Source organism: Lynx canadensis, chromosome E1 (assembly GCF_007474595.2).
Source record: "Lynx canadensis isolate LIC74 chromosome E1, mLynCan4.pri.v2, whole genome shotgun sequence".
Taxonomy (NCBI): Eukaryota; Metazoa; Chordata; class Mammalia; order Carnivora; family Felidae; genus Lynx; species Lynx canadensis.
This window is the reverse complement of record NC_044316.2, coordinates 19,494,351-19,520,893: the sequence shown is the minus strand read 5'-3', so window position 1 is coordinate 19,520,893 and position 26,543 is coordinate 19,494,351. Positions and strand designations below refer to the sequence as shown.

General features: G+C 37.5%; 1 protein-coding gene and 1 long non-coding RNA gene across 3 annotated transcripts in view; one reads left to right on the top strand and one right to left on the bottom strand.

Moving 5' to 3' along the window:
* Nucleotides 1–2,442: 2,442 nt before the first annotated feature.
* LOC115500725 lies at nt 2,443–21,833 on the top strand. Its single transcript, XR_003964631.1, has 2 exons — nt 2,443–2,803; nt 19,960–21,833. It is a non-coding gene; the product is annotated as an uncharacterized LOC115500725 (long non-coding RNA).
* The window catches only part of SUZ12 (SUZ12 polycomb repressive complex 2 subunit), a 46,711-nt gene continuing 25,912 nt past the window's right edge, over nt 5,745–26,543 (bottom strand). For both annotated transcript variants that reach the window (XM_030295371.1, XM_030295372.1), the window contains 9 exons: nt 26,299–26,392; nt 20,225–20,330; nt 16,769–16,946; nt 14,916–15,007; nt 14,569–14,712; nt 13,615–13,772; nt 12,793–12,991; nt 10,727–10,806; nt 5,745–8,234 (listed from right to left, as the gene is read on the bottom strand). In XM_030295371.1, the coding sequence (XP_030151231.1) occupies nt 7,889–8,234; nt 10,727–10,806; nt 12,793–12,991; nt 13,615–13,772; nt 14,569–14,712; nt 14,916–15,007; nt 16,769–16,946; nt 20,225–20,330; nt 26,299–26,392 (1,397 nt within the window). In that variant the 3' untranslated portion in view covers nt 5,745–7,888. The remainder of the gene's footprint in view (nt 8,235–10,726; nt 10,807–12,792; nt 12,992–13,614; nt 13,773–14,568; nt 14,713–14,915; nt 15,008–16,768; nt 16,947–20,224; nt 20,331–26,298; nt 26,393–26,543) is intronic.

Genomic DNA, 26,543 nt, shown 5'->3' with positions numbered 1-26,543 from the left:
CATCCAGATAATCCACGATGATCTTATCTCAAGATCCTTAACTTATTTATATCTACAGAGATTATTTTTCCAAATGAGGTCACCATCACAAGTTCCAAGATGTGGGCATATTGTTTTATGGGCCACTATTCAACCCTGTACAGTAGCGTTTGCCTGGAAGAAAGCTGTGGTTGGCTAAAGGCTGTCTTACAAGGCTGCCCCTTTTGTGGTCCTTTGGCTAGAGAGAGCAGGCTTTTTTGTTGGGGCTTTTTTTGTCTTTCTTTGTTGGCATTTCCTGGTTGCTGGCTTCCTCAGCCCCAGCTCTGGGATACACGAGACAAGAAAATCCAAGGAACTCACCACTGTGTTGATCCTTGGGTTCTGAGATTCCGAGCCAGTTGACCGGATCTTCAGAGTCTTCTTAGGTGGCTTTTTTTTTTTTCACATTTTTTTCCAGAACTTTTAGTTGTGTTTACCAGGAGGAATAGGAAAGACATGATACTCCGTTTTCTCGGAGAAGCATAAATTCTGAAGCTATGTGATAGATTTAATGTCAAAACATAAAAATAGAACAGTAAATAGAAAAAGTAAATGCAGCTCTTAGGAGGGATTTCCCTGTAAAGGGGTAAAAGCAAGCACCTGAGGGCCTCTGTTATTACATGAAGGATTAGTCCAAGGTCAAGAACTGAAATGTATTAAATTATTGGTAACAGCAAGCTCTTGTGACGACTGTTACTGACAGAAACACACTCATGTGGGTGTCTCCCAGCCTGGCTCAGGCAGCCACATGCATGTAGAGCCCCATGCCGGAATGTGGACTTTGCTCAGCTCGCATCCAGTGCCGCCCTTTCTGTTCCCCACATTCCAGGTCTTCTTCCTTGGATTCTTCCATTATTTTAGTGAAGCGTTTCCTCCACTTCCTGGGAATCATTACCCAGGAGGCAAGATTTTGGGGAAAGAGATGTGGAAATTCCTTCCTTTTTCCTCCACTTGAGTGGTGGTGACTGGTTAAGAATTCTAGATCGGAGATCATTTCCCCTGAGAACTTGAAGGCATCGCTCTTTCTAGCTTCTAGTATTGAGAAGTCTCGGTGCTTTGCTGCTGCCTGTTCATTTGTATGTTGTATGTTTATTTTCTGTCTGGAAAACTTTATTCCTGGTCTTCCCAAGTTGGTGTAACAGTCAGCTGCATAACCCATTTCACTGGCCTTGTGGGTATTTAAGTTGGTAATAACCTGCTTTGAACTCACTAGATTGTAAGTTCCTTGAGGTTTTGTATCTACTGTAGCAGATGTTCTCAGTCCTGACTGCATACTAAAATTTCCTGGAGAACTTCTAAAAATAACAAAAATTCTGATGTAATCCGTATCAGTGGAGATCAGGCTTTTTGTTGTTGTTGTTGTGTGTGTGTGTGTGTGTTGTTTTTTTTTAATTTTTTTTTTTCAACGTTTATTTATTTTTTGGGACAGAGAGAGACAGAGCATGAACGGGGGAGGGGCAGAGAGAGAGGGAGACACAGAATCGGAAACAGGCTCCAGGCTCTGAGCCATCAGCCCAGAGCCTGACGCGGGGCTCGAACTCACGGACCGCGAGATCGTGACCTGGCTGAAGTCGGACGCTTAACCGACTGTGCCACCCAGGCGCCCCGTGTGTGTGTGTTTTAAGAAACAGAATGGTTCTATTTGGAAGGCAGATTTGGGAGCAACTGCTCCAAAGTAACCAAAAGTCAGTCTCCACAGTAATTCTGTTGCAAATCTAAATGTAGTCTACTAAAAAGACTATCCTTTATTCTGAAATAATCCCTCCTGTTCTTTATGTACTGACCTTTTATAAAGTGAAAGTGCCAGTGGACGTCATTCAGGTTTGATTGTTCTGTTTGCAAATCGTCTAACCAGACAAAACAAAAAGTCAGCAATGTGAAAAATGTGTAATACTGGTCTGTGAAATACACAACTGTGGGATCTCCTTGACACCCTACATTGCCTGATATCTGGGCATCTGAGAAATACTTTTTTTCTTTTTTTTAACGTTTATTTATTTTTGAGACAGAGACAGAGCATGAACAGGGGAGGGGCAGAGAGAGAGGGAGACACAGACTCTGAAATGGGCTCCAGGCTCTGAGCTGTCAGCACAGAGCCCGACGCGGGGCTCGAACTCACAGACCGTGGGATCATGACCTGAGCCGAAGTGGGCTTAACCAACTGAGCCACCCAGGCACCCCTGAGAAATACTTTTAAATGAAGACCTAGTACTTTTCTTCTTAAAAGACAAAAGCTGTATTTGCTAAAATAAAACTAATCTCTCATAAAAGCTTTTAATCTCGAGGCCCTGGGTGACTCAGTTGGTTAAGCCTCTGACTCTTGGTTTCCACCCAGGTCATGATCTCGCAGCTCATGGGGTCGAGTCCCACATCAGGCTCCACGCTCAGCATAGATTCTTTCTCCCTCTCTCTCTGCCTCTCTCTCTGCCCCACCCCTGCTCATGGTTTCTCTGTCTCTCAAAATAAGTATTTTTTTAAAAATGGGAAAAGATAAATACAATAGTCCAGTATCAACCCTGTTTTCTAGAACCAGCTTTATAAAGTGATTCATCCCATGTGACATTTAAGTAACAATCTTAGGCTTGTCTAAGAATGTACTTAGTGAGTTTTTAGCCTTTTATAAAAATCAACCTTACCCTCATAGGAAGCAGTACATAGGAACCCAAGATACTCCAGGAATTGGATCATAGACTATATCCTGAGAACAACAGAGTGCATGGTGTGTATTTAACTTCTGCCATGTCCTGGTACTCCACTTGGTTGGAGGGGAGACTGCATACATGAGGTAAGACTGGAAAGATAAATAAAGTCAGGTCAGGAAGAGTATGAATTTCATTCTGACAACAACCAGGAACCATTAATGAGATCTCTCCTTTAATATGGTACTTGGTGTAATTAACAGAACCTCGCATATTTCCACCTTTCTAGGAGCGGCATACTATTTATATTTAATAAAATGGAATTTTAATTTTTTTAAGTTTAGAGCATGAGCGGGGGCAGGGGGGAGAGAGAGAGAGAGAGAATGAATATGAATGAATCCCAAGCAGGTTCCATGCTGAGCTCGATCCCATGACCCTGAGATCATGACCTGGGGGCCAAAGTCAAGAGTTGGACACAACCGACTGAGCCAACCAGGTGCCCCCAAATTGAATTTTTAGAAACTATTTTTGACAATGACTATTTTTACTTCATAGAAATTTACTGTGCTCAGAGCTCTGTGCTACACACTTACCCATTTTGCCTTTTTCCTAGTGAGAACACCATCCTTCTTCAATTACCTTTTCTATTGTCCGGAGTTAATTTTTTAAAGATTTTTTAAATATAAGAACTATAGGAAGGGGCGCCTGGGTGGCTTAGTCGGTTGAGCAGCCGACGTTGGCTCTGGTCATGATCTCACGGTTCCGGAGTTCCAGCCTCGCGTCAGGCTCTGTGCTGACAGCTTGGAGCCTGGAGACTGCTTGGGATTCTGTGTCTCCCTCTCTCTCTCTGTTCCTCCCCTGCTCGCACTCTGTCTCTCTCTTGAAAATAAAGATTAAAAAAAACTGGAGGACACCTGGATAGCTCAGTCAGTTAAGCGTCCAACTCTTGATTTCAGCTTAGGTCATGATCTCAGGGTCATGGGATCAAGCCCTGTGTCAGGCCCTGCGCTGACAGTGTGGAGTCTGGTTGGGATTCTCTATCTTCCTCTCTCTGCTCCCCAAACCCCAAATAAATAAAACATTTAAAAAAACATGTAAGAACTTGGGGCTCCTTCGTGGCTATGTCAGTTAAGCGGCTGACTTTGGCTCAGGCCATCTCATGGTTTGTGAGTTTGAGCCCCATGTCGGGCTCTGTACTGACAGCTCGGAGTCTGGAGCCTGCTTCAGATTCTGTGTCTCCCTCTCTCTCTGCCCTTACCCCACTGGCGCGCTGTTTCTCTCAAAAATAAACATGAACTATAAAAAATACATAGTAAATTGAGATGTTTCAAAAATGGCAATGTGAAAAGACTCATCTGTTCTCTACTCCAGCTATCTTCCCCCAAAGCAGCTATTTCTATGTATTCTTCAGACATATTCTATAACCAAATGGGGTATATTCGTTTTTCAATTAAATTTGAAGCATGCTAGAAACTGTTCTGTACCCTTTATCGTTGCAAAAAACCTTGATCCTTTTTCATTGCTGCATAGTATTCCACATATGGAGTGTATCATTTAACTGGTTCCCTGGTGACTTCTGTCTAACCTGTTTTCAACAGTGGTAGCAATTTGTCATTTTACACATGTTCTAGTTTATCTGTAGGATAACTACCTAAAGATGGAATTGTTAGGGCAAGACAAAATGCATGATTTTAATAGAACATACCAGATTGCTCTCTCTAGACTTCGTACCAACTTATTTTCCCACTGGAAATGTCTTGAGTGCTTGGTGATGTGCCGGTAGTGACTTTCTAATGACTGTATTAGCAAAACTTCCTCCTTTAGCAAGCTGAGTCCATCTGTGTTCTTGCTCTTATTCTTTCCCTTTCTGGTAACTTTTATCTTTGGCTTCTGTCTCGTCTTAGTCTGCATTCATGCTTAAGCCTCCCATCCATTCTCCCCCAAATTCTTTGCCTGTCTTGGTAGAGCCCCATTTTCCATACACTCTTCATAAGCCTAACTCCTTTCCCATGCATTCAACGCATCAACACTGTTTCCAAGCACTTCACTCCCTTCAAGTGGCTCTTACTCTTTCTCTACACTACAGGACTACTGCTTCCTTTCTGCAGTACTCTTCTTCACCTCATCACTCCTTCATCCCACAACACCGCTGAATGAGGGCTTCTCAGGACGGGCTGTTGCATATCTCACCTGGGCTATTACAGTAGCATCCTAGTGATTGATTCTTCCTGTGCAGAGCCTCTTCCCTCCCAGATTCTTACCGCCACGGCTCACCAAAAACACAGGCTGGTTTGTGTCCTATCTGTGCGGTAATCTCCAAATACTCCTACTGGCTGAAATCCAAACCCATAGCATGGCTTATAAAGCCCTGAGCTCGTGTCACCAAATATCTGAGCACCAACTAAAACCGTGAGGCAGTACTAAGGCCAGTGAGATGGGCCTTGCAACGTAATGAAAGGCGAAGCAACTGCTTAGAAGATACTACATACAGTAAGCTTTGGAAGCACAGGGGCACGCAGCTCAAAGAAGACACAGCAACCTGCATACGGGCCACAGGCTATTACCAATCAAGAGCAGCCGAACTGTCAACTCTTCTGTAAAGCTTCCCCTATCTGTCCAGAGTTAACTTCAACAACTAACCTCACAGAATGTAGTATATAACTTTATTATACGGCGTATCCTTTTAAAGTTTATTTTTTTGAGAGACAGCAAGCGGGGGAGGGGCAGAGAAAGAGCACGAGAGAGAATCCCAGGCAGCCTCTGCACTGTGAATGCAGAGCCCCAAGCAGGGCTTGATCTCACAAACCACGAGATCATGACCTGGGCCGAAACCAAGAGTCGGACACTTAGCTGAGTCACCCAGGCACCCCTCATTTTACTTTATAATTCTCATTTGTACCCCCTCTATGAGCTTTTTGAAGGCCAAGATAAATTCTTTTTCATTAAAAAGAAAGAAAAAACCACAGAGATGAATAAGCTATTAGGTTAACATTGCCATTGAACTGTAAAAATATTTTTAGACTATTACCAAAATTACCATAAGTAACATACTAGTTGCATTTGACGTCACTGGAACTGAAAGCAGGATTTTACATTAATTTTTTTTCTTAATTTCTAGTTCTGACCAGTGGGTGTACTTTTTCTGGATCCTTACTATCATAGCCAAAAGAATATTTCAGTATACGCATTAACAATGCATAATAAAACCAAAACCAAAACCAAAACAGAATACAGCTTTTATATTATTGAACTTTATGTACAAAATCATTCGATTTCAAATAAACATTTAATGTAAAAACAAACGTTCTTTTAAACTGAATTTTTTTTTTTTTACATCTACTGTACCATTCAAATGCTTTATCATCTTACATGATTTCTTCAAAATCTCTTATCAAGGGTACATATAGAAAAGCATTTTTTTATAAATAGAAACAAAGGGATTTTTTCAGCTTTTATTATAAGATGACATAAAAAGTTTACTCAACAGAAGTAATTTCATTACTATTTGGGGGAGGGAATCACCGACTTTTTGTGCAAACAATGCTAGCCTTCTTTTAAGCATTAAGAGCATAACTGCTTAAGAAATGACATAAGCAATAATTCTACACCTACATCTCCCCTAAAATAATCTATTTTTTTTTTTTACATATGTGCACAGCTTTAGCAAATTAAAGCCCGAGAGAAATGCTCGAGATTGACTATCCAGAGGCATGATCAGAGTTGACTGTAACTCCTCATGTAGAGAGCTTACCAATCAAGGAGTCTGTAATGAAAGCTGCAGTTTCCCTCTTTCCTATTTTTTTAACACAAAAATCAATGACTAAGAACTTAATACTGGATGACAAATCACATCCACACTATTAGTTAAATAGCCTCACAGTTAAACACATCTTAAAAGACCAATCAAATCAGTATTTACATTTTATAAATTTCTGAAGACACCATTAGAAAGCTTATATATCCCTTCATTAAACAAAATAGGGAACTGCATCTGATGGTGGTGGAATGAAATTAAAAAATTAAAAATACCTGTATTTACAGCAGCATTGATCCTTTATAAATAAAGAATATGAAAATGCAATTATCTTTAAGGATAATAAAAAATTGAGGTGATGTTACTCAACCACAGTGCTTGGAGTTGGAATAAAAATCTATTGGTGCTTGTTAATGTGCCAGTAGTGAAACCACTTTCTGTTGGAGAAAATCCAACTGCAAATATGTGCATAAAACACATATCTCACAGGGCAAAACTGCTCACAATTCAAGTCAGCTTATCTGTATTGGATATTCTAATCATGAAATACATTACAAAGACATCCTTGCAAAGAAAAAAACAAGTTATAACATCTTCTGGTTCATTTTTATAGAACATTTCCTTCCTCAAAAGTGGCATCTTAAAAATCCCAAACTCATTCTTCCCTTAGTTTATAATGAAAAGATGCGGACAGATGAATTTTCAATGTGATTACCATGTTGGAAAAAAAAAAAAAAAACCAAACAGCAAATGTTCAAGTTTAAAAAAATATACTGGGTGAGCAATGCAATAAAATTATCCACATAAAAACAAATGGTCAGTAACCTTGTAAGCCAATATGACATTTCACTGTCAACTATATGAAAATTAACATTTCCTCAAACAGGCATAAGATGAAGAAGTGCTATTTTAAAATTGTAAAATGAACTTAGATAAAATATCTCATTGTAATCTCATTCCAAATTGATAAATGATTTCAAAATCAAGGATCAAGGTTTGATTGCAAATAATAATGCAACATAATTTCAAGAAATCTCCAATTTTTAAAAAAGGGAATCACACTCCAATTTTCCCTCCCCAAGAAAAGGTTTCACAATTACAAAGTAGAAAAACAGCCAGTCACAAATGCAAAAAACATTGTAATTTAAATATAGGAAATAATTTCTAGCTTATCAATTCAATATATTTCATAAGACAATTGTTAAAGTTAAAAATACTTTCTTTGAAGTATTGCTTTTCATGCTCAAACTAGAGAGTGTTTTAATGACATCAATAAAACTGATATACATGTAATGCTGCATAATGAAGTGAAGTAGAACCCTGATACAAATACCCTTGTTGAAATCATTTACTTCATCTAACAGTGCCTGTTTGAAACCTATGATTACAAACAAAAACAAAACCCTTCCTAGAGGCTGAATTCCCTAGAATGACAATTTCAGTGTTTGTCCGTAACATGGGGTTAGGCCTTTTCTTTTCAGAGTTTTTGTTTTTTGCTCTGTTTTGAAACCCCTGAGACACCATCTGCTTCCAAAGCTTTCTCTTTTGAGTTAATTTCACTAAATCCATTTGCTGTCCCATTTTGTTCTTCAGTGATTTCTTCATTTGCAGGGGAAGCAGATTCTCCTTTTTCTAATTTTTGCTGCATTTCACGGAGCTTGGTAACAGCTTTATCTATTGACATTATGCTAATAAGATTAAAGTCATGCATGCTGACTAGATGAAGCATGAAGTTTCGACATAAATTCTTCTTAATTATTTTCTGTCCATAGTTTTCTACAAACAGCATACAGGCATGATTCATTTGATTGTCAGCAATAAACCTATTTAATAAAAATAACACAAACATCAATAGTAATACAAAGCATTTTTGTCAAATGCAACATAACTATGACGATACTCCAGTAAGTGATGATTTAACAAGCAGTAAAACTACAATGAAGCTGAGATTCAGTGACCTGAATGGGCTTACGGTTTTAAAATTTTTAAGAGATTTAATTTAACCAGAGCTTAAATAGAAATCATTTCTGTCTGTCCTAATGAAATTGCACACAACAGTATTAAGAGTATATAAAGCATTTTCTCTTGCCAGCACCACCTTCATGAACTCTCTACAAACAAGTTAGCTATCCCCTTTATTCTCTCCCTTGACCTTGACACACTTTGCTATTTCAGAAGCAGCATTTCTCTGCATTTTCAGTTCATGGAAAACCTTTAAGGAAACAAAGATGTCACATTTGTGACAATATGGATGGACCTTGTAAGCATTCTGCTAAGTAAAAGAAGTCAGAAAGAAGGACAAATACTGTATGATCTCATTTATATGTGGAATCCAAAAAAAACAGGGGCATCTGGCTGGCTCTGTTGGTAGAGCATACGACTCTTGATCTCGGGGTTGTGAGTTTGAGCACCATGCTGGGAGAGAGTACTTAAAAAAAATAAAAACAAAACTCATTTTAAAAAAAGATCAAACTTACAGGCACCAAAGGCAGAAGGTGGGGGGAAGGGGGGATCGGAGGAAGGTATTCAAAAGGTACAAACCTTCAGTTGTAAGATACATAAGAACTAGGGATATAATACACAACATGATGACAATAGCTAACACTGTTGTATGATATATAGGAAAGTTGTCAAAAGAGTACTAAGAGTTCTCAACACAAGGAGAAAATTTTTTTCTTTATTCTTTTTATTATATCTGTATGAGAACAGGGATTTTAGCTAAACTATTGTGGTAATCACTTCACAATATATGTAAATCAAACCATCATATGATACGCCTTATAAAGTGATATATGTCAATTATTTCTCAATACAACAGAAAAAAAAGCCACGTTAAAAAAAGATTTGAGGGGCGCCTGGGTTCGGCGTCCGACTTTGGCTCAGGTTATGATCTCGCGGTTCATGGGTTCAAGCCCTGCGTCGGGCTGTGTGCTGACAGCTCAGACCCTAGAGCCTGCTTTGGATTTTGTGCCTCCCTCCCTCTCTCTCTGCCCCTCCCCAGGAAGCACTCTGTCTCAGTCTCTCTCTCAAAAATAAACAAACATTTAAAAAAAAAAAAAAAGATTTGAAGATGTCACAACAAATGTGGTACAGTGTGGTTGTGTTAGTAGAAAGCATGCAGGGTGCACCCACAATGAATAGAATTTGAAAAAATAAAATTAAACCAAACAGGAGGATGGCTGCTCAGTTACCCACTGAAACTGTGAGTTCAACAAGGTCTGTAAAGTCTGCCTGCAGATATTGTAAAATCCAAAGTTTACCCAGCTACCTGCCACTTTATAATGTTGGTAAATCATGAACCCCAATAGTTGTTATTCTAGCAGATTTGGATCAAGGAATGAAAATGGAACTCAATATAGTAATACGACTAAAATTCTATCTTGAAACTGGCATATCAGGACAAAAGAAAAAATAGACACTAAGCTTCCACATACATACTTTACTCACAATGGAGTTTTAATGACTAGACCACGGACCAGGCAAACATTTTCTATGAAAGGACAGAGAAACATTTTAGGCTTTGCGATCCGCTGTCTTCCTCTTTTTTTTCTTTCAACCCACTTAAAACGTGAAGACTATTCTTAGCTCAAGACCATATACAAAAAAAAGCTATGGCTCATGCACCCTAGACATCTGGGCTAGACAGAACTTCTGCACCAATTCCTCTTCACTCCCAGGAGTAAAGAAACAAAAGTGCTCCTTCCCATTTATTTCATTACAAATGAAAAAACCTTGGCTGCTTGTACTATAGAAGAAAGCCTTAAATGAGGATCTAATAATGGAGTCAGAGGAGAAAAAAAACGTGTATTGATGGGCAAACAGTTCCCACAGGGAAGGAGACAGAACTGTAGGAAAAGCAATGTCGTGGAACACGCTTTTAGCCATAAAGGCACAAGAAGTACTGTTCTACCCTGACTTCTATGGAACGGTAGTAAGAAATCAGAAAAGCTACTTCTATCTTATTCTTCATAATTAAGCAATTTTAAAAATTATGGTAATAACTGTGATAAGTAATTTTCAGGATTTCCACACATACAGCACAGGACGTTATCTTTTTAATCCTTGGCAATAAAAGAAATGAAAATTGGGTCATTAAAAAGACATATTAAAGATAAATGCCGTTAGAGGTTACACCTTCCTTACATAAATCCCTTTTTCCTTATGCAGTTATAATAGTTTGGATTAGAGTAAGATTAGGGCACATTATGTCAAAGCTAACGGAATTTTAAATAAGATTCAAACACAGATTTATAGAATGTGAAGTAGCAAGAAGAGCAAAAAGGAAATGGAATATTTAAATTTAGGAATACCCTACCCATGTTTCATGACATGGAGATTCCATAGTTTCATCACCTCCTTCTCTCCTTCATTAACATCAGAAAATTCCTCAATTTGCTAAAAAAGGAAAGAAAAAATATCTATTAAGTGCACAATAAACAGAATTGGTATTTCTAAGAAAAAATTGTGAGAATGTAAAAAACTGAACTTTTGTAACTAATACCACAATTTACTTACACAGCAAAGTGGGAACATCAAACAGCTTTTATTTTAAGTAGTAATTTTAAAAGGGAAACCCTAAGTTACGAAAGAGTTACCTATTAAAAAATGAAAACACAATACAAAATCACAAGAAAACCTGTATTTTCTTTAGTTAGTAACTTTCATTTTTATTTATGAAAGACTTTTTTATGTCACTCGCAACTATGTGGATGGAACTAGAGGGTATTATGCTAAGCGAAATTAGAGAAAGACAAAAATCATATGACTTCACTCATATGAGGACTTTACGACACAGAACAGATGAACACAAGGGAGGTAAAAATAATATAAAAACAGGGAGGGGAACAAAACAGAAGAGACTCGTAAATATAGAGAACAAACAGAGGGTTGCTGGACGGGTTGTGGGAGGGGGAATGGGCTAAATGGGTAAGGGGCATTAAGGAATCTACTCCTGAAATCATTGTTGCACTATATGCTAATTTGGATGTAAATTTAAAAAAATTAAAAAAAAAAACCAACAAAAAACGGGAAAAATATTTTTTTTTATTTTAAAGTTGATTTATTTTGAGAGAGAGAAAGAGAAAAAAAGAGAATCCCAAGCATGCTGTGTGAAGCCTGACATAGGGTTCGAACTCATGAACTGTGAGATCATGACCTGAGCTGAAACTGAGTGGGACGCTTAACCAACTGAGTCACCCAAGCGCCCCAGTTGATAACTGTTTAAATAACACAATTACAAAAATTGTGGAGGGGCACCCGGCTGGCTCTGTCGGTGGAACATGAGACTCTTGATCTCAGGGTTGTGAGTTCGAGCCCTAAGTCAGGTGTAGAGATTACTTAAAAATAAAATCTTTGGGGTGCTTGGGTGGCTCAGTTGGTTAAGCATTCAACTCTTGATTTCAGCTTACAGTTCGTGAGACTGAGCCCCATTGGGCTCTGTGCTGACACTGTGGAGCCTGTTTAGGATTCTCTCTCTGTCTCTCTCTCTGCCCTTCTCCTGCTCACACTCTCTCTCTATAAATAAATAAATAAACTTCCAGTAAATAATATCAAATCCAATCAAATCTTTAGGGGTGCCTGGATGGCTCGGTTGGTTGAACATCCAACTCTTGATTTTGACTCGGGTCATGATCCCAGGGTTGTGGGATGAAGCCCCATGTCTCGCTCCGTGCTGAGTGTGGAGCCTGTGTAAGATTCTCTGCCCCTCTCCCCCACTCATACGTGCTCTCTAAAATAAAAAAAGAAAAGAAAATCTTAAAAAAAAAAAAAAAAAAAGAACTGTGGGGGCACCTGAGTGGCTCAGGTCATGATCTCATGGTTCAAGAGGTTGAGTCCCACATTGGGCTCTGTGATGACAGCTCATACCTGGAGACTGCTTCCGATTCTGTGTCTCCCTCTCTCTCTGCCCCTCCCCCATTCACAGTCTCCCTCCCTCTCCCTCTCTCAAAAACAAATATTAAAAAAATTTATTTAAATAAAATATAATAATGAAAAAATTGCAGATTCCAAAATTCCTTCATTTATTTACTTATTTTTTTATTAATTTTTTTTTTAACGTTTATTTATTTTTTAGACAGAGAGAGAGAGAGTATGAATGGGGGAGCGTCAGAGAGAGAGAGACACAGAATCTGAAACAGGATCCAGGCTCTGAGCTGTCAGCACAGAGCCCGACGCAGGGCTCGAACTCACGGACCGCGAGATCATGACCTGAGCCAAAGTCAGCCGCTTAACCGACTGAGCCACCCAGGCGCCCCATCAAATTCCTTCATTTAGAAAGAGCTCCTGTACATTAAGATTTTAAATCATATTAAACAATAGTTTTTAAACACAAATCCGTAAGATTCTAAAGTCACAGTCAATAGTGATACTAGTAATACTTACTGTAATGGTTTTTTCTCTTAGCCATTCAGGATCCTTTTCATCTTCACTGTCTACTTCCATTTCTTGTGGACGGAGAGGTAAACAAGTATCACTATGGAAATACAGACGGTTGTGTCCACTACTGTACGTTCGCTGCTGTTCCACTTCTCCATCTTCAGATTCAAGAAATTCAGACATGCTTGCTTTTGTTCGTTTTGGTCTAATGGAAAGAGATGTTGATGGAACACTGAGTGACAGGGATTCTTTCTATTTCACATCTCTCAAATAGAGTATGTTCCTTGTTTCCTATCTAGGTATGCACATACTAACTTCCACTGGAAAAATTCCTTAATCTAGAGCAGTCGTGATATTAACATTTAAAACACAGGAAAGGGGCGCCTGGGTGGCACAGTCGGTTAAGCGTCCGACTTCAGCCAGGTCACGATCTCGCGGTCCGTGAGTTCGAGCCCCGCATCAGGCTCTGGGCTGATGGCCCAGAGCCTGGAGCCTGTTTCCGATTCTGTGTCTCCCTCTCTCTCTGCCCCTCCCCCGTTCATGCTCTGTCTCTCTCTGTCCCAAAAATAAATAAACGTTGAAAAAAAAATTAAAAAAAAAAATAAAAATAAAAATAAAACACAGGAAAAAGTTCTAAGGAGGAAGTAAGAAAATCACTGTGGGAGCTGGGGAGGGTTATAAAGCAGTATACCACCCCAGAGACTTAGCTAACAATCTGAAATAATGACTCCCACCTAAATAGTAGCTTTGTCTGGCTCTCCTTTGTTCTTCCACCATCATCAATAAAAGTCAGAGGATAAACTTTTGTTGTATGACCTTTTTACCTACCTGCACACAAGAATGTGTGTGATAGGTGTTCTTTTTACTGGTCCATTTCGGCTAAAAGCAAATCCAGGTTGGCGATGAATATCCTGAGGATTTCCTGCATAGGAGCCATCATAACACTCGTTGATAGAAACATCTATCCTAGCACCTTTTGGATGATACTGTAAGAAAAATGGCAAGATGCTTATAATAAGGAAATATTAATTATCCCTACCCTGAACACCTAACATGCCAATTTATTTTAAAAAGTACTAGTGGGTTCTTAATGTTTTGGAAACTAAAATAAACTACACATACCAGCATGGTGAAAGGGAAGTGAGAAGATCTGGACTCAAGAAGATCTGTGTTAAAATCCTGGCTGTGACATTCACTGGCTTGGTAATTTTGTACAAATTATTTCTTGTTTGAGCAAGAATAAAGAAATTACCACTTAATTCAAAGAGCTGGTGTGAGGATTATGTGTGTCAATATAGGTGCAATATGCAAATATATACAAACCGAATCACTGTAATTCATGCATTAAGCAATCCATCAAATGCAAAGATTTTGGTATTTTTTGCAGAAGGGAAATTTATTTTATCATGTTTTAATTTCAATATAATTAACGTACAGTGTTATATTAGTTTCAGGTGTACAAAAGTGATTCAACAATTCTATACATTACTTGGTGCTCAACATGCTAAGTGTACTCCTAAAAAAAGCACAATTTTTGAAAGTCAGACTGTCTTATATATTACTGGTAGGAAAAAAAAAGGGGGTGCCTAGGTGGCTCGGTCAGTTAGTTAGGCGTCCGACTTCAGCTCAGGTCATGACCTCACGCTTCGCTGAGTTCGAGTCCTACATCTGGCTCTCTGCTGTCAGCAGAGCCCATTTCGGATCCTCGGCCTCCTCTCTCTCCGCCCCTCCCTTGCTCACCCTCACTCTCAAAAATAAACAAACATTAAAAAAGTTACTTACAACATAATTGAAGATAAATCTGCTGTGGCAGAGTTTAAGATGCTTGAGTAAGCTATAAAGTTTGCGGCAATTCAGAGTACACCATGGGCAATGTAGGTCGTCTCTTGCTTCGGTTTGTTGTCTCGTGTTGTTGTTATAAAGGAACTTGAAAATAACAAAAAACAGCAAATCTCCAACTTAAACATCTCAAGATATTGTTTCATCATCCCCTTTAAAAATAGTTAAAACGACTTAAAAAGAAAATCAAATTAGAGACATTTTCATTTAAATATGCAAAATATTTCAGACGTGATGTGCAAAACAAAGGTGTTTCATGATTACTTAAAAATGAAGGGCCAGATGTTTACCTGATAAAATATTCTTAATTTTTGTCGGTTTTCGTTTGAAGTATCTTTTTCTTTTCTTGTTTGTAGGTCCGTATTCAATGATTCTTTAACAGCTGAAAATACATACTTTTATATTTAATGCAAATACCTGCTTATAAAAAGTGAAATAATGCATCTTGTGAAAATAATTAAACATGAAAGGTTTCAAAGAATTTTACTTATGGTACTTAAAACGCTTTTTGTTCTCATCCTCATGTGATGATTATAAGAACAATCTCCTTAACCAGCACTCCTAATCAGTTAAGGTCTTTACTGGCAGGAGCCATTTTTTCCCCTTTAAAAACCACCTCTTATATTCTAAACCATTATAAAAGTACCCCAAATAATTATATGTAGTCACTACAGTATTTTAAGCACTCTGAAGGTCAGAGTATGGTTCTGACTGGTCTTTGTATTTTCAATGCACAGCAGTGAGCAGACTTCCACTAAGTGTTAGTTTAACAAAAATTAAATTAAAAATGATTGTATTAATTTCATTGCAAATCCAATGCAAAGATAATGGCCATCAATAATTTTGTTCTATTTCTTTATAGACTTAAAACGTTTTTACTTTCCCTGACAGAACAATTTCATATGTACAATTTTGTATGAAACTTTTTTTCTCAGTTTCTTTGAAACTCTTTACCTAGCAGACTGGCCACAGAGTATTTTCAGAAGTACCCAGACCACAATTTACTTGGGAAATCTTTGCCCTGACACAGGCCACTTCTTACATCTCTTGGACTCTAACAGTAACCTGCACACCATAAATGGACATGAGGGGTCAATGTCAAAGACAACTGTCCTACACCTTCTGTCTTCTTTAAACAGACTTAGACAAAAACACATAGATGCTCTCAATCAAGGACAGTGTTCCTATCAGGCAGTACAAGATGACAGAACACTGCACCTGGGCCTTAACTCAGCAGAATTAACTTCATTTAGAAGTGTTTTTCCTCTAAAAATTGACTGCAAAATTTAACCTGGTAAAGGGGCACCTTGAGTGGTTCATTCAGTTAATAAGCCTTTGACTTCAGCTCAGGTCATGATCTCACCGTTCAAGAGGTTGAGCCCCACGTCAGGCTCTGTGCTGACAGCTCAAGAGCCTGGAGCCTGCTTCACATTCTGTGTTCTCCCTCTCTCTCTCTCTCTCTCTGCCCCTTCCCTGCTTGTGCTCTCTCAAAAATAAATAAACATTACAAATAAATAAATAAATAAATAAATAAATTTAACCTGATAAAATTCAAGTTATGATGATCCACACCTAGAACTGTGAAAACACTCTGAAATACTGAATTCAGTTCTATAACATATACAAATCTTTACATGAATTATAAAAAGCATACAGTTCCAAAACCCTTAATATAGCTGCAGTTCCAAAATCTAAAAAGTTAGAAAAACTAATTGTTTTTCTCATGAGCTTCTGAGAAATGTATTTACTGGAAAAACGTGTTCTAAATAGACATGAGGCTATCTCTAGACCTCATCTGGAGGCATTCCGTAACACATGGCATATATATATACTATATGTTCCATCAGACTTTTAACGTTAAAAACAAGAGCCACAAAATTCTCAGACATATCTGGCAGAAAACATAAAGAACTGCTGAGATTTCTAAAAGAATAATTATTAGCACAAAAGGCAAACAAATTAATCCGAAGCCAAGTCCTAACTCTGTAAAGCATTATTTTGTAATTTTTTACAGTTTATTTATTTTTGGTAATCTCTACATCCAACTTGGGGCTCAAATTCACAATCCAGAGTTGCATGCTCTTCTGACTGAGCCAGCCAGGCACCTATGCAAAGTGTTATTTTGACAGCAATGTTTTCTTACCTATAGTCTGAGTAGGTTTAACTGAACCAGGCTTGTTTTCTTGATGAAGACTCTCTGAATTTCTAGTGGCAAGAGGCTTGGCAATAGGAGCTGTAGATTTATCATTGGTCTCTCCTGTCCAACGAAGAGTGAACTGCAATGTAGGTCCCTGAGAAAATGTTTCAAATGGAGGCAGCCTCTAAAAAACAAAGCATAGGAGAAGAGTGAAGATTCCATATAATGAAAGAAATCATAGGGGAGAAAAAAAGCCTCCCAATATTTATTATGATAAATTAACGTGGATTTGAAAACATCTAAATGCCTACAGAGATGGCCAGGCAGATAAAGCAAATCCGTGGCGCTGTACCGACTGTAGTACTGGAGTGCTCGGGTTGTGTACAAAGAGCCACTTAACAGCAACAGATGAACTGTTGCGATGTGCAAACAGAAGCCCAGTACCATCACATTTTCAGATTTTTTTCAAAAGTCAGAAATCCAAGTTTGCGTGGGAAATCTTCCTATTTTTACATGTTGGCAATCAATGGAATATGGATTTAAAGGCAACAAAAAAAACCGTGGTAACCAAAGCCTGCCAGTTTGCAACCTCTGTTAGATGACCAACTACTTTCTTTTTGTAAACTGAACGATTATGGCAATTTGTAAATTTTCCTGGACTTCTTCAGCTTCAATGATAGCTGTCCTTGTTTCTCCTGTTTGGGTTTTGGGACCCGGAACTATCAGCCTTCCTCCCCAACCTCAAATCATTTATAAAACGACCCTTCTGGTCTCCCTTAATTCCCAGCTAACATTTAGCCATCTGCCCTAATCTCTCACCTATCATCAAGGATTTGCCTGTTAGGCTGATGATCCCAAACTGATCCTCAATTCTTTGTGCTTGAGGTCTAACCCCATATATCTCCAACTGCGGAGACGCTACTGCTTGGATGACATCAATGTCACCTTGAACCAAAAATATGTTTAGATGTGAATCTATTTTCTCTCCTTCCCAGGCATAATTATTTTTGTTCCCAGCATTGTCATTCTACTAGTGATCCTAAGCTAAAAACTTTAGAATTACATTTGACCATATTTTTCTTTTTGTTTCTCTTACATAATCACCAAGTATAGATCCTTATTACCTTTTTACTACAGTATCTCACCTGCTCTCCTGCTTCTACTTTTTACCTCTCAATTCATATGTAGGAGACCAAATAATCTTCTGAAAGACTACTTTCATTTTATTCCATAGAAACCTTCAGTGGGCTCCTGTATATTTTACTGCCATACAAGCCTAACCTCCTACATCTTTATTACAAACAGTCCTCTTAAAACTGTAATTTTAGACAGGAATGAAGTAAGTGTGCTTTTATAAACTAGTTTTAAAACAGTTAAGTCTGTATCTAGGTATTTATCTTGTAAATATACTTACAACGCATAAAGATACATGTACTAGTATATTTACCACAACATTTGTGAAAATGTAAAAAAAATTTAAGATAACTGAATTACCCATTAAAATAGCATCGGTGTAGTAAATTATGGGACATTTATTTAAAAGAATACCACAACACTTTTAAAAGTTAGAACCAAATCTAAATGTTCCAATTTTAGAAGGATGCTCATTTCATATTGCTTTAATTTCTTGGGAAAAACCATCAACTCATATATATATAATTCTTATTTTCTTGTGAATAAGAACTTTAAACAAGAAACTTAAAACATAATGAACACTTGCATGAAATTCAAACACTGTAGATAAGCATAAAAAAATAAAAATTTAAAATTCCGTCACCTAGAGGTAACCACTATTAATTTTAGAAAAAGTGGGAATATGTATACTATTAAGTAAAAATTAAATACCATGGAAATCCTATCAAAGTATTGTTCTTTTTATGTCTACCTTTGTAGATTTAAGGTACTTCCAATTTCTCATTATTTAAAAATTTTGCCAGGACCTGTTACCTACAACTTATCAGTTAACCAGTTACTACACCTTGTGACAAAATTGAGTAACTGGACTTAATTGCTAATGCCTACATACACAATCTAAAATGTCATCCATATTGCCAGTCTGCCCTCCAGTAAGGGTGTCCCAACTTACTCTTACATTAAAGCATTATTTGAGAATATGTGTCCTCACACCTCCAACTAGAAACTGTCAATCTTTTTAACTGTCAAACCAGTAGTTAAAATAAGATCTCTGATTTTGTGTCTCTGAATGCTAATAAGGTTGAATATCTTTTTAAAAGCTTGCTAGCCATCTACATTTGCTGCCCTAAGAATTGCCTGATTGTTCTTTACCCATTTTTCTAATTAGATAGCTTATCTTTTTTCTGGTTGATTTATAAAATTACACATTCTTAATACTAGCTTTTTGTATATTACATTTTCCCCAGCCTATCGTTGTCTTAAACTTTAGATTTTTGCAGTTTTAGAAATGATCCACCTTTAGTTATTTTATGTTTTCTAGCTTTTGCATCATACATACAATGGCTTTCTTCACACTATCAAGATTATATTAATATTTACCATTTTTTTCTGCAGTTACGTAGTGTTAGTTTTTACATTTCATTTATGAGACTTCTGGAATTTATTAGGTCTGTGTTTATTTCCAAATGGTTAGAGACCAGTTTTGTCACAATTAATGAACAGTCCATCTTTCCCACACAGATTTAATACTAATTTTGTCACAGATTAAAGTCCAAATGTACATGAAACTTTTAAAACTATGCTTCAGTAATCAGCACTTCTACTCCTGTTTATTATACCATACAATGTGGGGTTTTTTTTACCTTTATACTATGTTCTACTATTTATTGAGTAAACGTTCTCAGACAACTTCCACAGTTTTCCTTAGTATTATTATAAATTGTTTTATTTTAACTTGAGACTTATTTTCAGGCTTAAAAAACTGCTGGGATTTTGCTCATGATAGCACACTGACCTAACATATTTAAAAACAAATGACATCATTATTTTGTTGAGTCTGCCTACCCAAGAAATGTTATTCATTCTTTTTAGTCTCTTAGAAAAGTTACTTTAAGTATGGTTCATCTAAGTTCTTGATAAATTGGTCATCATATGTTGCCTGCTGTTACTATGAATGGGATTTAAAATAGTTAACATTTATTGAGCACTTATTTTATGCCAGGCACAGTGGTAAGCATATTTCATTATTTCATTAAATATCAATTCTATGCCTCATTTTACAGATGAGAGAACTGAGACACAAAAGATTAAATAATTTGCCAGAACGCCACAAAGTTTGGAATGGAGATTTGAACCTGGCCATCTGGCTCCAAGGACAGTGCCTTCCTTTAATACTCTGACTAGGTAACTTTTACTTTGTGTATTTTAAGGTATAAAAACAAAGAACTTGTTACTTCCAACAAGAATTTGCATTTGGGAAAGAACACATCGATTAAAAAAATGGGAGTTCATAACTATAACGTGCTCCACCTTCTAAGTATTCCATACCTTCCCATCAAGAATAGTCTCCCATGTTGCTCTTTTCTTGCTTATTGGACATTCTTCCATTTCCTGCATGGCTACTTCATATTCCCCATCTAAAAGCTGTAAGCGCCTGTTAGACAAACACATACACTTTAAAGTAACCTGTGTATTACTGTAAGTACACAAATCTACATCTTTAGATTTATACTAAAAAGCATTTATTAAATTTATAAACTAGCTTACATACCCAACAAGCTTTTGAAATATACCTACTCTCCACTCCTGACAAAAGCAATTTTAATGATTTGCACTAATAACTATTATTACTAGAGAATTGTTTCATTATTGTAGCTACTCAGATATAAATTTAAACATTTAAAGTATAATACATGCCTCAAGTCTCAAAACTTGGTAAATTTTAAACATTAAGTATAAAGCATAAGTGTAAGCTTTATACTTTTAAAAAAAATAGGATAACAACAGTGTTACAATACTTGCCTTAGGGAACCACTAAGAATTATGCCTCTGTTATTTCTAACTATTGAAAATATTTGAACTAGAATTCTTCACTTTCATTCATTATGACCAATAAACTTGATGATTATGACTCTGATAACTACACGATCCTGGGGGCACCTGGCACATATAGGTGCTCAATAAACATTTCATGAATGGATGAATGAAATACCAACTGAAACAAATAATTAATGCCCATATTCACAGTGTAGTTTTAATGTGTGTGTACATGTATGTGTGTGTATGTAAGGTTTATATATATTTTTTTCCATACCTTAATCACTGGTAACACTACTACCCTAAACACCATTCTTCAACCATGCTCAATAATTCATTGTATACAGCAACAATCTGGCTTCTATTCGTCAGTCTTGGGAAAATTCTGTTAGATGATAATAGCTAACATTTATTGAGTGCTTACTATGTGCCAGGCACTATTTTAAAGACTTAACGTTTCATTTAACCTTCCCAACTCCATAAAGTAGATTACTCTGCTTTTCAGAAGAGGAAACTGAGGCACCGAAAGATTAAGTAGCTTGCCTTAAGATGACACAGGAAGTAGACAGAGCTAGCAATTGAACCCAGGTAGTCTAAGTCTGATCTTAACACCAAATGATTTTGAGACTTAACAGTTTTTGTCTTTATGCTATGCTCCTTGTATTTATTCTTTGACAGTACATCAGCAAAGCTATTTAACTTAGTATTTTACAAAACTATTTTTATTTGAATAGGTAATACATTCACATACTTCTAAACTGAAACGAAGCTTCCCTCATGCGTTTACATGGCTACAAAATATCCTATTTTATAGTTGCACATTTGATAGCTACAATCCAATTTACTCTCCTACCTGTAATGCATGAGGAGGCCCTTTTTTCCCACAGCCTCATCAACAGTGCTTTATCAGTTTTTTGATCTCTGCCAAACTGGTAAGTGAAAAAATGACATCTCAGTGTACTTTTATATTCAGATGTCTTATCTTTTAAATGTTTAAGAACCACATATATTGTTTTGTAAACATCTTTATCCTTTGCTCATTCTTCTATTGTGCTGTGAAACAGCCATACTCTATAGTATGAGTTGAAATTACTTTCCTCTTGTCGTTTTTGACTTAGCTTGTGACAACCTCTTTGTTTTCAGAGTAAGTTTTTAATTTTGCTCACTATTTCATACTTTTTCTCTATGGCTTTTGAACTGTAGTCATTCTTTAAGGAGACTTTAACTTCTCTGAGATTATAAGAAGAATTTTTATACATCTAACTCCTCACATCTTGGTGTGTAAAGTACTTTTCCTCCACTAAAAGGGATCAAAACTCTTTGAAGTGGCCAATTCCAGAGCAGAAGTAGAGAGGGAAAATGTAAGCCTAAAATATCTTACTATTCAAAAAATAAGGAAAAACTAACAAAAAATAAATAAAAGTAAAAAAGACATATAGGACCCTGTTGGGAGGGCCTCCTCCTGACTAAATTTGGGACAATTTGGACAATAAAATGAATGACCAATGGCTAGATTAAAACAGACGTACTAAAAATGGTATTTGTTACTGATTAAGAAAACATACTGATTAAAAAAATAAGTTGAGGGGAAGAATGCTCTTCTATGTCATTTAAAAAATGCCAATAAACATGAAAGAAATAATAGAATGTTAAAAGCTGGCAACTGTCCTAAGAATAATTTTTTCAGGCACGCCTGGGTGGCTCAGGTGGTTAAGCATCGACTCTTAATGTCAGCTTGGGTCATGACACCAGAGTCACAGGATCAAGCCCTGCCACTGGGCTCCACTCTGAGCATGGAACCTGCTTGGGATTCTCTCTCTCTCCCTTTGTCTTCTCCCCTGCTCACGCTCTCTCTCTACAACAAGCAAAATGAAAAAAAAAATTCTTTTTTAAAGAATAATTTTTTCAAGGAAGAATCATCAATGGATGCTAAACTGTTGGGTAAAAGGTTGTTGGGGAGAAAATGGACATTTACCCAGTTTCACATATTACCACAGAAATTACCTATTTAAAATTTTTTTTAATGTTTATTTTTTTGAGGCGTGCACATGCATGCGCACACGCGCGCGCACACGCGCGCGCACACACGCACACACGCGCACACACACACACACACACACACACACATACGTGGGGGAGGGGCGGGGGGGGAGACACAGAATCTGAAGCAGGCTCCAGGCTCTGAGCTGTCAGCACAGAGCCCGATGTGGGGCTTGAACTCATAAACTGTGAGATCATGACCTGAGCCAAAGTCAGACGCTTAACTGACTGATCCACCCAGATGCCCCGAGATTACTATTATTAATTAAAGGAAAAGGTACTATTACATTAGAGAAATACTATGAACACCACCTTAACCAAGTGACCAAACCTAATTTTACCTGTGCCTGTGATATACACAAAGAACACATCACCATTCAGTGTTCCTGCCCAAAATGTTTAATCTGAATCTAATTATAAGGACATATCACAAAAGTCCAAACCGAGAGACGTTTTGCAAAACTACAGGCCTGTACTTTAAAAAGTATCACAGATAAACAACAAAAAGAGAAAGGACACAGATGCATAAACAGAAAACAAACTAGTGGTTGCCAGAGGGGAGGGGTGTGGGGGATAAACAAAATATGTGAAAGCAGGACTCCTGGGTGGATCAGTCAGTTAAGCGTCCAACTCTTGATTTCAACTCAGGTCAAGATCTCATGGCGTGTGAGACTGAGCCCTGCATTGGGCTCTGTGCTGAGCCTGCCTGGGATTCTTTTTCTCTGCCCTTCTTCCACTTGCACACACATGTGTGCTCTCTCTCAAAATAAATAAATAAACAAACTTAAAAAAAAAAAAAAGAAGTGAAGGAGAGTAGGAGGTACAAACTTCCAGTTATAAAATAAATAAGTCACAGGGATGAGAAGCACGACATAGGGAACATAGTAACACCGTAATAACCTTCTATGGTGACAGACGGTGACTACACTTATTGCAAACTCTGCAAAATGTACGGAATTGTCAAATCACTATGTTGGAATTACTAGTTGTATCCCCGAAAGGAGTATCATGTGTCACCTATACTTCAATGTACAACAATGTAATACGAATTATAATTAACAGTAGAAAGTGTAGCAAAGGCAGAAAGAACAGAAAAAAGAAAAAGGGTTGAAGAACTATCCCAAACTGAAGGAGACTGAATAGATATGGCAATTAACAACTAGCTCACAGGTCACAACCCTTGACTGGGGGCGGGGTGGGAGAGGGTGAATAGCTATGAGGGGGGCATTATTGTGGTCAGCTGGGAAGAGTATTAAAATTCCTGAGTATGACAGGTGTATTGTGGTTATGAAGGAACCGTCCTTGTTTCCAGGAGATGCATACATACTTTAGGAGTGAGGAATGAAAGTAGAGTGTCACAAACTAACTTTCAAACGGTTAAGCACAAGAATAAAATACACATTCACAAATAAAGCAAAGGTAAAACGTTAACAACTGATGTTAACAGTGAAGGGTTATGTGGGTATTAATGATATTTATTGTTCAACTTTTTCACAGTTCAGAAATTTTCATAATGGGGCGCCTGGCTAGCTCAGTAGGGAAGAACATGCAATGCTTGATCTCAAGGTCGCGAGTTCAAGTCCCACATAGGGTGTAGAGATTACTCAAAAATAAAATCATTACAAAAAAAAAAAAGAAAGAAAATTTTCAATATAAGTGGGGGGAAAATTCTGTGTTTTCTTCTTGGTACTTTTATTTATTAAACAGAAAGCAGTATTTCAGGGGTGCCTCAGTCGGTTGAGCATCTGACTTTGGCTCAGGTCATGATCTTATAGTTTGTGAATTCGAGCCCCACATCAGGCTCTGCTCTGCTGTCAGTGCAGAGCCCACTTCTGATACTCTGTCCCCCTCTCTCTCGGCCCTTCACTTGCTCACACGTGCACTCTCTCTCTTAAAAATAAACTTTAAAAAAAAGGCAGTATTTCATAAGTAAAAGGAATGTGTTAATACATATATAAGGTAGAAAGAATTTTAAAAGGCACGCATGCACACACACACACCCCGTGCTGCCTAAAATAGAACACTGACCAACACCAACAAAGCCCAGTGTGCTGCATCCTACTTGCTTCTCCCACAGACATAACTACTATCTCCTAGAACATTTGTTTCTGTTGTTTTCCATTTAAATCTCTAACTCATGGGGTGCCGGGCAGGCTCAGTGGGTTAAACGTCCGACTTTGGCTCAGGTGATCTCATAGTTTGTGAGTTCAAGCCCCACATCAGGCTCTCTACTGTCAGCGCAGAGCCAGCTTCAGATCCTCTGTCTCCCTCTCTCTCTGCCTCTCCCCTGCACTCTGTCAAAAATAAACATTAAAAAATAAATCTTTAACTCGTAAGTTAAACTTCACAAAGACACTATATTGTTTTAATATTAAGTGATATATTCTAATAGTGATGTTAAGTGATTTATTCTAATACAGTAACCAGAACTTACGGCATTTTTCCTAACCATCTTTACTTTTCTATTAAAGGCCTCGTGACTTTCTTTACCTGGTGGCTAACAAGTGATTACATAAAGCAACAATCTAGTACTTTTTAAAGAGTAGGGAGAATGTACTAGTTGCTGTCCTTGGCTCTTTCTCCTATACCTGACTATTAGTGAACTGTGTTAACCACTAGCAAGCAGCCTGAAACAAGAACTCATGGCACATTACAGGTTCCATTCTCCAACTGGGTCAAAAAAGAATGCTACTGGTGGCTCAGTCGGTTAAGCGTCCGACTTGGGCTCAGGTCACGATCTCATGGTCTGGGAGTTCAAGCCCCTTGTTGGGCTCTGTGCTGACAGCTCAAAACCGGGAACCTGCTTCAGATTCTGTGTCTCCCTCTCTCTCTCTCTGCCCCGCCCCTGCTCAGTCTCTCTCAAAATAATAAAAATAAAATAAAAACATTAAAAAAAAAAGCTGCCTTTGTTTCCTAGATCTTCTTTCACTGGCACTAAGATGCTTCCCTCCCCAATGAAAACTGCAGAGATGATGACAAATCCAGGTCGTCTTTGCTACCCTGTGCCAAATGCACATAGAGCTACATGATGACACACAGATTTCTTCCTTATCTCTACAGGAAATACATAGTGTCAAGATGCGCACATGGCCCACTTAATTCAGATTTCTGTTCAAATATTACCTTCTCCTAGAGGCTTTCTCTATAAAACAACCACTTAACACTCATCACTAAGTGACATTAGTTGATAGAATTTTGGGGGCAGTGGTGTCTGTTTTCTCCACTAGAAGTTAAGCTCCATGAAGGGAGAGATTTTTTCTTTCTTTTTTTTTCTTTTGCCTTTTCACTAACCTAGAACAGTGTCTGACAAAGAAGGGACACTCAGAAAATACATGCCTAATACACAATCTTAACTGAGCCATTCCAGTAACAACTCGTCTGTGTTTATTGCTTTCTACGTGACAAAGAGAAAAATTCAGTATTTACACATTTTTTCATTTTTAAGAATAAAGAGAAATTTGGCAAAGAAATATCACACTATATTATGCTTGAGAATAAAAACATTCCAGAACATTATGGGAACCTCACTTGTCCATCAACATTACCTGTTTTTATCAAATACTGTCATTTGTGCAACAAATGTCTTTTCCCCATCTTCACGATTTCGTTTTCTTCTAGCTGGAAGTTCTTCATTGACATCTGTATTTCACAAACATTTCTCATGAATCACATATTCAAACAAAAATGTCACATTTATGGTATATGGTCCCTTATCCCAAATTACGTATAAATTACGATTAAGTTGTGATACAATATCCAGATTTACACTCTTCAATTTTATGTTTTACCA